This window comes from Scophthalmus maximus, chromosome 11, assembly GCF_022379125.1.
Source record: "Scophthalmus maximus strain ysfricsl-2021 chromosome 11, ASM2237912v1, whole genome shotgun sequence".
NCBI classification, from domain to species: domain Eukaryota; kingdom Metazoa; phylum Chordata; class Actinopteri; order Pleuronectiformes; family Scophthalmidae; genus Scophthalmus; species Scophthalmus maximus.
Window position 1 is genome coordinate 7,501,004 of NC_061525.1, and position 16,072 is coordinate 7,517,075.

Genomic DNA, 16,072 nt, shown 5'->3' on the forward strand with positions numbered 1-16,072 from the left:
TACATATATATAAATATATATATATATATATATGGCGTATGGGCCCATGTGATATGCATACTCGACATACAGGTCAACCTTCCTGGTTCTCTTTCAAAGATTTCCTCTGCACTTCAATTATGAGAGAGTCTCACAATTAAATAAACTTATTCATTTAGTCATCACCATTTTTTTTAAATTTAAGCATATGTTTCTCTGTATTGTAGGGCAGCTTCTTCAGGAAAAAACACTTGAATGCATGTAGGTAAGGAGAGGTTTCCCGTGCATTTTCCGGCAATGTGCAGCTGAATTCTAGGCTCCTCAGACCAAGGACAGAAAAACCTCAGAGGGAGGGGAAAAAAAGGGCCTGGAGTGCACTGATTGATTTGCAGACTTATAAATAGTGCAACAGACCAATGTTCTTCTGACCCAGCTGTGCCGCCATGAGAGTTTAAAAAAGAAGTGCTATTAACTTAAAATTGACCATATGAAAGTGGCAGTTCAAACCGAGCTACAGGATAATGTCTGGAGAGTGGAACACATTGGTTCATTCCCAGAGCAATCTGGAGGAAACTCAATCCAACAAGGATATAGTGAAGAACGCAACATGCCTCAATTTAGATTTATTAAGTGCTTTTAATGTAAATCTGGTTGTGTATAATGTGTTCACAGAATACCTAATATTTTCATGATGTACTCTAGATACACCGTACCATATGTTTATTGAAATATTGAGATATATATATGGAAATATACGGGGGGCAATAGCTTGGTTATCAAGGGATATGCAATATAAACATTCCCCCAGATGATGAGAGTGAAAGTTCGACACCAGCATCTGTTCTGTCCAGTTCCCCTGGAAGTGACTGTGTCAGCGGAAGGCAACCAGTGGACAGACGAATGGCTTTGTTTGTCATTTTGTAAGCTTGTGGAAAAAAAACAACAAAAAAAAACTTTACTTTTGATTTGCAGCTCTACAATGACTGGAGAAATGGGAAAAAAGAGTTGGTGTGTGTCGCTGGCAGGACCGTCGCAAAAGTCACCATGCAGGCTGTCGTTCCAAGTGTCCTAGTAATCATGTCTTTGTGAGCCTCGCGCCTCATCCCATCCGTCCCCGAGGCCTCTGATGGGAAACAGTTGAAGAGGCCTCCCTCCCCCTCCCATCCTTAAAGATTTACTTCAGTGGCCTTCTTGGTATCTATGATATGCAGAGCGTTTGGACCTGAGCCAGGGAAAAGCCTCCTGATTTCAGTTTTGCTTACTTTTTCTAACTTTGCAAACAGTGCGCAATGACACTCAGAGGGCTGCTGCAATTGGCTGCAAAATGAAGACAGGTTGTAGGAATAACAAGGTACGTCTAATGAGACGGCCACTGGCAGAAACAACGCCGACCTGTCAAGACTACCGCACTTCCTAGCATCACCCATTTTGTCCAGAGCACATGTTGTGCCCCCCCCCCCCCTTCGCTCATCTCTTGGCAGGATGTTGGGTCACGCTATGTGCCAATTAGGGAACAGGGGCACTGTAGTAGGGGACTTCTCAGCCAATCTGAGGAAGCCGGTGCTTATTGCTGTGGGTCATCTGCCAGCATTCCTGTGCTTCTATCGTCTGATCTCAAGAGCACTTTCCAGCTAGTGCACACTTCAAGGGAAGCTATGATGAGTAGAAGCTTTTTTTTTTCTTTTTTTCCATCTTAGTGGTCAAAATCATCAAATACTGTGAACATCTAAGAAGAAAAAGGCAAAGTATCTTGAGGTATTTAGAAAAAAAAAGGAACTCATAGAACATAGTCTCATATGCCTTGGTGTGGCAAATGTTTTAAACATATGGGGACTTGATCTATTTTCAAAGAAATCATTTCGTTTTTTAAGTATCTTAATTAGGTGCCAGTCTATGGTGTAATTTACCAACAAATACCGATATTATTTCTAGCAACTCACTGCCATACTGCATTTTTCAAAAGAAAGCAGTGTAAAAAACAAAAATGCAAAATGTTAGCCCCTGCCCACTTTCTATGTGTCAGTGTATCACCACGATCTTCAGCAGTCACGATGTCTGGGTTTGGGCTCATCTATTTTCTTCTGTCAGAATTGGGCCAGAAGTCATCTAGTGTAAATTCCTTTTTGCAACATTCAGGTTGGGAAGTAAAAAAATAATCAAAAGATAGAAGATTAACTAGTTTATATCTCTTGTTTATGCATCAGCTGGAGCTTTTCTCACTTTCCATCACTGTGTCTGATATAATGCATCAGAGAGTGCTTCTTCTTCTGCGGGAAGAAATAGGTCATTTCAAACAGACAGGGATAAAAATACTGGAGAGGAACAACACTGTGTTTATTAGGTGATCATGTAATACCACTGCATGCTCTTAAATTGCCAGTGCAGCTTGAGAATTAGTTCAATGTAGCTTGAAGATCAGTGTTGCAACAGTATCTTTGATGAATACAAAATGTGTTTTCGACCCAATCGCCTTGCCTTTAAGGGTCAATGCATGGTGCAACGATCAACATCTCTCTGTCTACTGTCTCACGACCACATCAAAACAGCAATAACCTCCATCTGTCAATACAAGTCTGAATAAGACCGGGGTTTGGGTCAATGAAACTTGCTTGTGATTGCACAAACGGTCAACTGCGCACATGAACACAATAACTGAATTTGTGAGTATTGTATGTTGGATTTGGAGAGTAATCGCATTACCAGATCAAGTTGTTGTACTTGAATTACTTGGTGTTTAGATATTGGTAAGATCGATTTAACATTCAAAATAAAAGCATTGGAGTATTTGCTTGATACCCCCCTGCTTTTATTTTTTTTCCTATTATTCCTTAAACTTCCTTTGAACATTTTTTTAATTTTTATTTAGAGTACCGTCAGTATTGATTAATCTATACACGGCAAATATCACACTGGGATAATGAAAAGTCAAATCAAACAAAGCGGTAATATTGTGAAGTACTGAGAGACACAAAAGGCTGAAATCCGTATCGCAGGGAGGCTTTTTTCTGGGTTGGATGATCATGCTGTGAAAATTTTCTGGGGCCCAACCACTTTGTCCTTGGCCGTATACCCAGGGTGAGTGGAAGTGAACACAAGAGGATACCGATGACCTTAAAATGAGGAACATATAACAAATGTGCTAATGAGCGGGGAACTGCAGACGTTCAACCCCCAACGCTTTTTTTCTTTTTGCGACTTCAAAATGTGTCCATTTGCAAAGCTGTGACAAAATAAAACCACGCGGCAAGTCAAAACATCTGTCACGAGGCATAATTGGGTTCATTAGACATCTCACCCAGAGTTCCCAATTAGAGGCCTCAATAATTAATTGCACTTCAAATTAAATGTATTTTCTCATCAGCCTTTAATTAAATATGCCCCTCATTCTTGATTGGAAATTCCGATTCGAGGGCGAGGTTTGGTCTCCAACATGTTTACTGGTGGAGCGTCGGGAGACGGCCTGAGTTTTGCAGGGGTGTAATTACACAGCCTGATTAGGCACTATCAGGCTGATGGTGTTCTCTGGCTCCTGGCCAGGTCACAGGCAGTGAACAGTGGATCCATACTGTACATCTTCCTCTGCGGCCAAACCACACGGCTGATGCCAAAACGCAAGCCAAACCAGAACTCGGTCACGCCCACCATCATTTTGCCGGACACTTCGATAAATCACCATGAGCAGCAGCCAGCTCATTCCTTCCATTTTTTTTTTTACTCCGGCGCTTTCAGATGAAAGAATTCAAATGGCTCGGGTGACACAAAAAATGAATAGGCAGTTTTTAGTTCGTTTGGGTTCAAGCAGAAATGATGGCTCAAGTGATTGTTATGGCATAATACATATCTATAACAAATGTCCTCAATGAAGAATTCATTTATCTCACTGACGAAGGCCACACAGAAGGATCTGGCTGTTCTCTCATTGACTTCATGCAAATGAACTGCACTGTTCTCGCCATCCCTCAGCGTGGACAAAACTTTCCTTTTTCTGTGCGAGAGTGAATTCAACAGTGAAACCATTTATATGTTAAACAGGTATCCACTGCCAATCAGATGTAGATTATATGGTGAAATATATTAAATTGAAGTGTATATCAACTCCTCATTGGAATTTATAACAACCGACCGGGCAGAATTTTTATCATCTGAATCAAAAAATGGGCTGCTAGCTTTTCTTTTCTTTTTTAATCCAGATCACCACATACTTTGAGCTGTCTGCCAATAGAGGCAACAGCTAATAATGTTCTCTGTAAATGTTTTCTCATACCTGTCTGACATTAGGTTCTGCGTATATTTACCTGTCTTCTCTCTCCCCCTCCTTATGTAATCCCTCCTATTTAGCTCTTGTTCATCATATCCTTAACCATAGCCAATTTTATGGCACTAATTGAATTCCCATGTGGTTGACTGTAGTCACACAAACCTGTTGCTATGTGACCTCAAGTGCCCCCAAATTAAACCAAGCTCATATTTTCACTGGACTTACTGACCTATTCAAAATCCCTGCTCTCCCCATCCCTCCTCCATCATCATTATTGCTGATTGCTACAAACCCACGAATCTCTTGCAAAAAAAAAAAAATCTATGCAACTCCCAAAAACGTTGAATTTTACATTGCTGGAAAAAGCGTCAGAATGCTTGAACATACATACTGGGTGGCTAGTACAAGCAGTGATAGTAGGCATTGTCGAACAGTCGAGAAAGAAAATCCATATAAAATCCAAGCGAGAACACAAGAATTGCTTTACTATCTGATCTCGTGGTATATGGAGAAACCGCATCATAGTATAATTCCTTCAGGATCCACTCGAGTGTCCATTTTCATTTTTTTAGTATCTCTATCTATATATCTATATTTCTCTATCAGCTGCATGTGCGTGTCTGGTACAAAACAGTCTCTTATTATGAATACGAGATACATAAGGGACTGTATCGTCAGATATGAATATCATTCCAACGAGGAATAATATCAGTCAGAAAGACCCGATGTAATAGTATAATTTAGACACATCGCAGCTGGTAGTGTTAACGCAGCTGAGACCTGAGTTATGCTGGTCAGGCAATCTCAAATCAAATAAGATGCACATTCTGCATGTGCAGCCTTTCTCTCTCGTGCGATGGCCGATGCCTTCTTAATTCGTTCCCTCTCAGACCTATTCACAAGAGCGAGACACTGGATTACCCATCTCTGCAGATCCAGTCAACCAAGTCTATGAATGATAACGTTACTTTGGACCAGGAGGGCGAGGAGCACTGAAACGGATGACAGGGGGAACACAACGGAGTACGGACTCAAACGATTTCTGCAGTTAAGTGAGGGGTGGGGCTCGAGGTGGATAGGTGCCCACCCTGGTGTGTGGGAGCATGAGAGGTGACTCACCAATGAAGTAGGCCAACAGGAACAGCAGCGTTACTGAGATGAGAATGGCACTGAGTGCAGCGCACTTCCAGTTGCAGTGCTTATAGGGTTTCTTCAGGCTGAAGGCGGGTCGAGAGAAGGTGTTTCGAGGCAGAGGGCGAGGGGGAGGCGAGTACACCGTGCTGGAGGTCAAGGGGTACCCAGGGGATGTCGTGCAATACATTGGTGATGTTCCACCTGGTTTGAACAGGAAGTGCCTGGGACAAAAAGAATAGACATTTTCTTCTTAGTCTTAGCCGAAAACCTCTTTGTCTTTGGGATTTCTATCATCATAGTGTTGCAGGCTACTGTCTATCCAAGTGCAGTCCCATCCACTGGCGAGTAATTCTTCTTCCGAGCACTTTCAATACTGTTACCAGAGTCACGCTTCTGCTAGATTAGTAAGAATACTAAAGCATATTGGGTTTTGCTCAGTCGAAGCAGTGAATCAATATTAAATCCAATTTATAGGACTAGTGACCGCAGCTGGCTCTTGTTTACGTATTCATGCCAGCCTGGTGAGGAGTAATTCCCCGTGACTATGTGTCAAGGCTGTCCCGCGGAAAGATATGGTATATACGGTTGCAGCGCGGGGCTGAGCAGATTTATTTGCCCTTGAAGGAACATGGTTGACTATCTCAGAAAACATGTGTCGAGCTGCGTGTCCAAGTGCATATGATCAGCCCATCAGAGAGTCAGTGGCAGCGGCACTGTTGTCAAGGCCGTTCCCCTGACAAGTTTACAAGAAGCTCTGAAGCGACAGTGACACGGACGTGATGGAATGTCACATTACAATGCATGATGTGGAAAGTCACTGAGACCATATTTAATGCAAAAGTATCAGGACTAATCTACCGACAGATCCTTTTCTAGCAGCGAGCGATAGCGCGGACAACAGTGGTTCATAAAGCGGTCGTGTTTAACATTAATCAAAAGCAATAGAACCCAACAATTTGACTCGATGCACATTTTTTTCCTTGCATTAAACAGGGATGGGACAAGTGCAGCAAAGACTCTACCACTGCAGGAGACATACACTGGTGATCGACAGCATTTCGAAACAGAGGAATGTTCGGTAGAATTAACGGCACGGGCACATTTGTTTTCATAGCAAAGCAGATTCTGGCAGATGTATGAGTCAGATAGCAAACATGCAACATACCCGTCGCTGTACGCGGCATCACGGTGCGCTGATGCCAGAATGTCCATCTCAATGAGGTTGTCCTGTAAAGTCTCTAGGAATGTCTGCTTTGCTATGTTTCTACACACAGGTGGAAAGATGGATATGAAGCTAGGTTGAGATGTACATGCAAAAAAACCCACAAGAATGCCAATACAGTATGTGCAGAGGTATAGTGCTATGTGTTTGAGCGCCGGGGCGCACCTCTGACGCTGCGCGCACGGGCTGTGGAAACTACAGCTGACCACACGGTCAAATGTTAAACTGCCTTTATGAATAGTTTATTCATGTTTAGAATATTACCTGGAAGCCGGCCAAAAATCCAATAAAGGATTGGAATTAGCCAGGCATTAAGTATACCGGCAAATGAAAACAAGAAGTTTGTGTTTTGAAAAATTTCACATATGCAGCACAAATAAAGAGACCGTCAGAAGAGGGAATTATGAATTAAATAATTTTTTTCTTTACTAGTTAACTAACTAGGCCAATAATTGAATTGACCGTGGCTACCGACAGCTACTGGTCATGTTGAAGGGGGAATGTTTTCTCATGTGTAACTGAGAATACAACTTCAATGTCGATATAACAACTTTGACTATTCATTTGTTTTCATTGGTTCTTTGGTTTGGTAGTTTTCATTGGTTCATCCAATCATCACATTGGATGAGTACAAAATTCACTGGGACTATGCAAACTGCAAATGTTCTATTTCCTCAGTGTGAGAAGAAGAAAAAAAAGTCGTGGCACAGCGTCACGTGGGTGCGCCCTGGCAGCACTACCTCTATGAGTATGAGATCACCAAGCAACATCAACTACAACAACAACAACAACTGACGAATGGAGATCATGACAGACAGTGTGTGGGAGGGGGAAAACGACAACAAACCAAGGCCCTTATGGAACTACTTCTACAAAAGTGTGAGAGACAAATAGACATCTAGCTCTCTCGTTCCCCTCATTTGGACACTGCCATACCTTGTTTTGTACGAGCCCTGCCCTTCTCTGCATGCCTCTTGCTCTTCTCTGATAAACATTAGAGTATTCTGGCTCCTTTAAGGTTGTGATTGGAAGAAAACAGTGCATCACTTACAAATGAGAACTTTAAGGGTATCTTACACTTATACCAGACAAAACAGTATACAAATATAATATTGATTACAAATGAACTCGTCTTCCCATTGGGTGATATCCCTAAGTACAGTTATGTTCTATTAAATGGTTGCAACGCTCTTAAAAAAACAACACAAAAATCACAATTTCTGTTTCTAGGGCTGTATGTCTCATTTCTCCGCTAATGCACTTCCCCCCCTAGCTCTGTTCCATAAGGAAATACTGCAGCAATGCAATGGAGAAATGAACTGTCCACATGCAAAAGGCAGGCCGAACATGTTTGGTGTTACAAGAGAAAAGCCTTTGTTTTTTCTATCCCTGCCCCATGGAGGCCAGTAGCGAGGTGTGTTCATGGTCTCTCAAGCTTGTGTTCCGGGGAAGAATGCAACTTTTAATGAAGCGAGAGAGAGAGAGAGAGATCCCTGGCAGAAACTCTAAAGAAAAGTGGTGAGGCTGGATCGGGCCATGCAGCCAACTGCTGGCACCTCTCCAGTGGCGGGACCAGGATGAGACCTACCAGCACAGAATTGATCAGGGCCATTACATTTCATAAAAGCGTCATGGGAGGGCCATCGCTATACCATTTACGAAGTAAGAGTGACATTCAATATTTCCGGGGCCCGTGTGGGCATTACTAATGGTTTCAGTTTTCATTATTGGAGCTCAAGTCGTTGATTTAGTAGTCAGCGGTATAGATCACAGACACTACACATGTGGTTTTTAGCAGCTCTCTTTGCCTGTTGCAGATCCACTCTCTCCGAACATCTGTTTTTTTCCTACTCCGCAGGGAATACCTGAGTAGGATTAACTAGGAGCTGGATGACGCATAATCATTCATTACAGCACTAACTGTCCTTCAACCAGATGAAACTGATGCTCATTTTCCTGTTGATTGAACCGTGTCAAAAAAAACCCCAAAAAACTGTCTGGAAGAGACAGTAGGTCCGCTCACGCCTGGTTGTTTCGCTCACGCCACCTTAACTGTTTGCTAATTTCCTGTCAACGGCGGTTTGATTCATGGCAACGGGTTAAGCGCGCTACGGGCCCATAGGGCTGTGCGATATGACGATGCATATAGCGAGCCAAAAGAAACATTTCGTTTCATATTGTGCTCTGTTGTTTGTATTGTTGTGCCCCGAATCACACTCTTTATGGCAGTAGTTTTTATTAGTTGGACAATGCGTTGTGTTCTTCAATGTGGCACGCAGGCAGGGAATTTGACCGAAAGCAGCACAAAGGGTGAGAGTGAATTTGACACGGAACGGGGTTATACGATACAGGAGAGGGACTCAAAAAGTTTGGAGCGTGTATCTAAACAAGGGGCTTCTTCTGTTGCGTGGATGTGGTCTGACACGGACCAGAAACACAATAACGTTACACTGAATGCTACTTGGCTACTCGTGGATATCCATCAGTCCCATATCAGAGTGCGTGTGTGCCCAACTGCAGGCTCACGAGGCCAATTAAAAAACCTACATCCCTATCCCCTATAAAAAAAAGGAAGAAGGAAATATAATATTTGAAAATTAAAAAAAAAAAAACGACAAGCATGTCATATTGTGTGTTGGATTGCACGGGGGGCCATGAGAAAGAACCAGTCCTCTGAAGGGCTGCTGCGCTCTAGAAAAAGTTTGGCTCACACTTCTACAGACAATCGTGTTTCACTGGATTGCTTTGACTAGGTGGTAATCATTTAATCACCCAAATTATTGGATTGATTGATTGATTTATTTATTATCATTATCTGCAGTAAGTGCCTTCGATGCCAAGGTTCTACGATGGCTTTTTTATTTAAATGCACTCAGCGGACGACTGAGGAGTTGGGTTTTGTTTCGGGACTTTTTCTACTGCGAGCGGAGTAATGTGATCATCGGGAGGGTTGAGATTGTTCTTCATACCACCTTGCCATACGACCAGCAGAAGAAATACCAACAGATATTCCCTTTGTTACAATAACACTTGACAGATCTACTTCACACGAGGGCCTCCTATTGAGAAATGGGCGAGAGCACTGAATACTGATTAATACCAAATGAAAACGCTGGGCTGATGTTGAGGGGCTATGAAGCCTGTTCACAGGAGCCCGAATGTAATTTTGCAAGGAACTGTTTCACATCCAGCGTGATTATAATTACGCTGCTGTTTAAACTCAATAGCTTTCGCTGTTGGGATTGCCAACATTTAGACAAGGACCCCAAAAGCGGCACTTTTCTCTTGTTTGCCACAAAATCATGTTCATCACAAACGTAGGCCTTTGCCCCTAGCAGGGTATTTTCCATTTTATTGCTTTGCTCCTCGTTAGCACAGGGGTAATTCAACACGGAGCAGACAGCATGAAACGCTGCGTTCGGTGGCGCAAGGTCAAGCTCAGGCTCTTTCGGATGCCAACGTCTCTGTACATTCAGAGTCAGAAGGCGAGCTGGACAATACCTTGTTTCCAGGGGGATGTTGCTGTTGAGCAGCCAGTTGTCCTGCGCGCCGCCGGAGTCTTGGCCACCGGCCGGACCCTCGGGAGGAGCGGAGCTGTCCGTGGGCGCGGGACTCGGGTTGCTCCGTGGCGTGTAGTTGCCCCTGTTCAAGGAGTTAATGGAGGCCGCATGGTGCTGATGATTGGGCGAGTGGGAGTGGGAGAGTGGCAGGGGAGGTGTCCGTAGCCGCGAGTGGTTTTGAAAGGCTCCGTCTGAGAGCGAGGAAAAAAAAAGAAGGGAAACAATAAAAACATGTTACATGAATGTGAAACTAAATAATCCTGGAGCATACGCATTCACTGTGTATTTGTGAGGCGCTTTCGAGTCTCGGTTATCTCCGGAGGCACCATCATCAAAGACACCGAGACAACAGCATGGTTCTGGATGTTGTGTGTCTGCGTGTGCCAGCAGGATTATTGAGTTGTGCCTCCTAGAGTAACTTTAACTCCGTAAGCATCAACTTTCTGACTGATAAATGATAAGCTGTGGTTTCACCAGCGGCACATTAATTCCTGCCTAAAGACTCTTAAGACTCGAGAGCTACAAATCCCTGACATGAACCACTCTTCAAAAAAAACAACAAAAAAAAACAAGTCCTTCCTCTGCTCATTATCTCTCCAAAGTGGTCTCTAGCAGAGTGTGCTCCCTGCCTCCCACGGAGACCTTTGAAAGTTTACTCAGACGAGCTACTGGCCCCTGTGTAAACAGACCAGCCGGCTTCTTCGCGAAACTGACCAGTTCTTTAGTTTATTTTTTTCTTCCTCCAGACAATTATTTAGCCAGGGAAGGTCATTTGAGTCTGTGTGGTCTGTTTACAACAACAGTCCGTCTCACTCGGTCTTGCGCAAAAAACGTTGACCGTTGCACCATTTACAGCTCAAGCGGCGCATCTTTAGGATTTGCCACAATCAGCCGCTCGCCGTGTTCACCTTTGCAGTGGTCAACTTTGGGGAAGTGATTGCAGTATTGTTTTGTGGCTTTATGCCTTTTTACGAGCTCCGTTGTCACTTTTCAGCAGAGGATTTAAAACTATTAGATATGAAGTCTAGAAGAACAGATTGTACCCAGAGGTCCTATGTGCTCCTATCTGATACTCCCTGCACTTCACAAGATAGAAGACCAATGTCCTTGTGCACTCTGTATCCGTTTATTTCCACATCTGCTCAGCCATTCATCAATCAATGAACTGGCTTCACACAGAGTTGAAAGAGTGGCTTTTCTTTATAGCGAGCGAGCCTCCTTTATTTCACAGATATCCACAACACGAAATTGCCAATTTACAGCAGAAAAGGGTGGAATGCAGACGTGCGGAGGGTTTATTTTGTATAATCAGCTCCTTTATTAAAGCACCCAATGGTGTCAGCGGAGAAGCTAACAGTCATTTCGGGGGGTTTTCCCTTCAAGGAACGGAAAGCTGCCATATCAACACGTGTCAATCAGGGCAAATAAATAAACCCGTTGAGCTGCAATCCTGGCTTTGCTGAGAACAAAGTGGCTTTAGGATGGACTGCTCGAGGCATTCGAGGGGAAATGGGAAAGGGAGCCCATTGTGTTTACAAGTATAATGCGTATAATGAGTCTAAGCCTTTCGACAGGCATGTACATTTCACATGGGCCAGTGTTTTCAGGTCATTCCTGCCCGTTGACTAAAAAAAAACAAAAAACACACATTTTTCAGACTTGATTTTTGAGCCTGGGTCATAACTGTGTGGGTCACAAATTTCCACGGGAAGGACCACTGGCAGAAATGATTTTATTTCGGAGAGAGCCCTATATTAGGCATCCGTCGCGCTGACAGATGGTTCCACACCGAGCACACTTTGGCACAATGCTGCCCTCGTAATTAGCTGAGACGCTGAGAGAGAGAGAGAGAGAGAGAGCAAGAGCGAGGAACACTACCGTCCAGTTGAACAACAGAATGGTGTGCGGGTAAAGCCACACAGTTGTTGATGACCTCCCTCCTGCTCGGTAATGTACCTGATCCCTAAAGCCATTAATAAGGTTATGCTAATTTGATGCGGGGACAGTGCAGTCACGCGCAGACAAATGTATCCCGGGGAAAAATGCATCACTGCTCTGGAATGCTGCATTTACTGCCTGGTAAACAAATACCTCCTATGACAATAAGTAATTCGGATTGGACTCATTCTATTGCCTCAATGATGGCCACAGGAAGGAATAGATATCTATCAATGCACCATACACTTAACACAAAGGTATTGCTAATGCAAAACTAGAATGCTCCTGTCGTTTTGTGCACTGCGTTGAAAAGCATCACAACTGCAACAATAACTACACGATTTGAAGAGAGTCTTAGTGGTGTTGTAATTTGAGAACATTGAATTTATGATGAGACACATAATTAAAGAAATGTAATTCTACATTATTTACCTTGGCATGTAATAAAAACATAGTATTATGTATTTGTTTTTTTTGTTTTTACATGTTTGTTTAGTGCAACACAGGTTTTTACTCAATTTTAACAATATGTCATGAATATTAAAATGTAGCAGATTACAATACAAATCTTTTTAAGTGCAAACGTGAATTAAGTTGCATTATAATGTTTGTCAGTAACTACTGAGTCGTAAGTGCTTTTGCTCAAGTCTGCAGAGAGCTGTTTCGCTAAACTCGCCCACTTCACTTGCCTAATTATTTGAATATACGCTTATTACCATCATAATACATGGTAGAACTGGCTCTACAGAAAAAGAACTGGATAAGCACTGCATCATTATTTGAATACATTAGCTGACTGTATGCACGCTTGTCCTCGTCCAACCCCTCAACCGCCCCGTAAGTAGACGTGTTTTTTAAATTTTTCTTTCTTTCTTTCTTTTTTGCGAGTGTGTGTGAGCGGAGATTAACAATAAAATGAGAAACTAGACTGTTTACGAGACAAAGCGCAGGGCAACGTGACCCCCACAGATGTGGCGATTCAGCAACAATTATTCACCACCATCCAAAGGACAGAGGAAAAAATAAATGGTTTTCTATTGACCTGCTTTGCACAACCGAATTGGCAAGAAAGGGAGATTAATTTGTTATCACAGAGACGGAGAAGGGGGCTTTACTACAATAGCCAAACCTTCACATGGCATTCACCACAGAAGCCTGAAGATATCCATTCAGTCTAGGGAATGTGTTTTTTCATTTTTCTTCCTAACAGATGTATGCACTGGTTGAGACCTCCTGATGCTATTCTCGACAAGTAATTAAGGCAAATCCTCTTCATTAGCTGCGACCTCACCCCCCACCCAGAGAGAAAACGCAAATGTGTGTTTAATGGTAAGATGTTATAATTTCCAAATTGTAGTAGTATCGAAAAGCTTCTCAATGACATTAAATCAAATGGTTACATTCCAGAGTGTGCATTACATTTGTAAAGTTTGCGGGGTTTTTTTTTTTTTGGCTGAGGACTTTTTAAACCTGGGATGTTTGTTAATTCTGTTGGACTTTTGAGAATGTCAATTGTCAATGAACTAATGTAACTAAAATGAGAAACTTTAATCTGGCACCATAGTCTTGGTGCTGCTTCAGATGGGGAATCAAAATGTACAGAACGTGTTGTATTAAAAAACTGTTCTTAATTTTTGAATTGTACAGCCTTAGAAGACGTTTTTCTCTCTGACTACTTCATATTTCTGAAAACTTCAAACTAAATGTGTCAAATGAGTTTATTGTACCCAGATTAAAGGGCTGATCGTTGGGGGTTCACGATTGATTTAAATCCTTCCATCCAAAAGAACAAATCCCATGAAATAAATAATTCAAAATGTCATAAATATTATAATTAATCTGATTCACCTCAGGGACAGTCATTCTCCTCTTATTGGTGAAAGGTGCTCGGTACATCAAGTTGGCCAGTAGCCAGTAGCCTACAGCTATTCCAGCTAAAATGCTCTGTATGAGCAGGAGTGAAAGCAAAAAGTATGCTGAAGCTTTAATGTGGAGTGTCTTTCTTCATGTCAGTGAATTCACTGCACACCGACTGCCAGTTACCAAACCAAAAAAATACATATCTTGCTCAAGAGATGAGTTAGTGGGAAAGAAAGAAAAAAATGGACTACATAAAATCACACTCTAAAATTGACTTGTCAGTAACAATGCCACTCTGCAGCTGACGAGTGCTCCTGCAAATCTCACCCTCCACATCATCGCGTGAAAGTCCCGCTTGACTAAAATCAGCGACAGTAGTAGTCATGGAAACAGTTCAATAAAGTGCACTGTCGCGGTTAAATCTGTACATGAATGAGACCAATGCCTTCATTTCACTGCATACACGTGTCATTGGATACTTAGCAACCAGATGGTGGCACATGTACTTATGCAGCAACTGTAGTTTTTACAGTAGGAGAAAATCAATGTAGGCTATGTCAGATGAGCTGCATGCAGTGCTACAGCGTGTGCAAACTATAAACTAATGCTAAACCATGCAATGGGAAACTTGCACTCTTTGAAATAAGCTCTGTCACATTTCACAGTTCATCACTGTGAACAAATGTATGAAGTCTTCAAAATACCTGACATCTACACGAGGGAAATGCTTTGGTAGCATAGTTGTGACCACATTTGGTAACATACATATAGAAAAGAACACTGGCTTCTCTGTGCAGCGTCCAGGGAGAAGGTCCACTTCTGAACAAGGACAGCTGATAAAATCACAGGGGCACCGATGGCCGCACCTGATGAAATAAAGTGATATGACATGCCCCGGACACCCGATCAACGCAATGAGGTGTGAGCGATTCGATGGCGAATTAATCAAAAGCCATCCAGCGTCCAGATAAATCGTTGAATCTTGCTCACTGCAATAGTGCCGATGGCTAATCGTAGGAGCGGAATTTCCAGTTGAGTACCATTTGTCTATAAAAATACAAATAGAATTGGTCATGAAGGCGGTGGAGCTGCACTCTCTGCGGGCTCCCCGGAGCTGGCTCTCTCTCTCTCTCTGCCGGCCCTGCTGTTTCCTGCGCCATTAGAATAGTCTGAGGGGAATACTGGCCCGTCTCCGCTGTACTCGTTTGACAGGTAACGGGCACCGCCAACAACACATGGTGGGTATGACAAGCCGCTCGCCACGAGTTATCTCTTTATGGAAATGATGGGGGGGGAAAGACCTTCTGTAATCTGAGTTGAAGTTCACCTTCATTTGTACCTGGAAGGGGGAAAACGGCTTTTGTATGAAATCCTGTTGTCCGCTTTCAAACCACATGTTTAAACCAACCTAGTTTCATACTATTTAGGACATGTTGGGTGAAACAGTAATAGAGCCCTTGCAAAAGAAAAGGTTTTTGTTAAAAAATACAACTATTTTCAAATTTCTTTCCAACTAAGGTTTACCACAGTTTGCAACCTGATCCGTTAGGTCCCAAGCATCTGCCTCTCTCTGCCTTTGTGAGATCAAATGGATTTTCTGTCAGTTTTTGAGCTGCCTTAGCAAGAACAAGACAAGTGGTAACGTTTGCTCTGTTGTGCATGTCACTCTGCTGCAGATCCATCAAGGGGTTGGAGATTTTGTTAGAGGGCACAGATGGTCTGCAATTATCATGGAATGAAAGTAATGTGTCTCAATTTATGTCAATGAAAAGAAGATATGTCGGTATGCAAAATGCATTATGCCCGCTCTCTGTGCACTGACGAACAGCTAGTCGAATGGAACTGGACAAATTGTCTGTTGGCTCCAGTTTATTGATAACTCAACAACATCAAGGGGAAAGAGATTCCTTTTGATATGTTGAGTCAAAACTGAAACCTCGCATAATCAGAAGAACAGGGACATGGCTTGCAAGTGCCATGTGTTGATCATTAAATTATTATTTAGCCTCAGATAGCTTCATCCCTCATGGTGTCTGTGGCTAAATTACTTTCTGGTGTGACCTCTTTTAACCAGATTTTCCCCCTGTCCTCGCAGACACGGGGGGATGATTAAGCAGTTCA

General features: G+C 42.7%; 1 protein-coding gene across 12 annotated transcripts in view; it reads right to left on the reverse strand.

Annotated features, from left to right (window-relative positions):
* Positions 1-16,072, reverse strand: part of tenm4 (teneurin transmembrane protein 4) — a 143,481-nt gene that overhangs the window by 69,585 nt on the left and 57,824 nt on the right. For 5 of the 12 annotated variants that reach the window (XM_035623486.2, XM_035623481.2, XM_035623480.2 and 2 more), the window contains 4 exons: positions 10,095-10,344; positions 7,530-7,604; positions 6,537-6,635; positions 5,357-5,592 (listed from right to left, as the gene is read on the reverse strand). In XM_035623486.2, coding sequence (XP_035479379.2) covers positions 5,357-5,592; positions 6,537-6,635; positions 7,530-7,604; positions 10,095-10,344 — 660 coding nt within the window. The remainder of the gene's footprint in view (positions 1-5,356; positions 5,593-6,536; positions 6,636-7,529; positions 7,605-10,094; positions 10,345-16,072) is intronic. The other 7 variants (XM_047335740.1, XM_035623482.2, XM_047335741.1 and 4 more) reach the window with 3 other exon arrangements.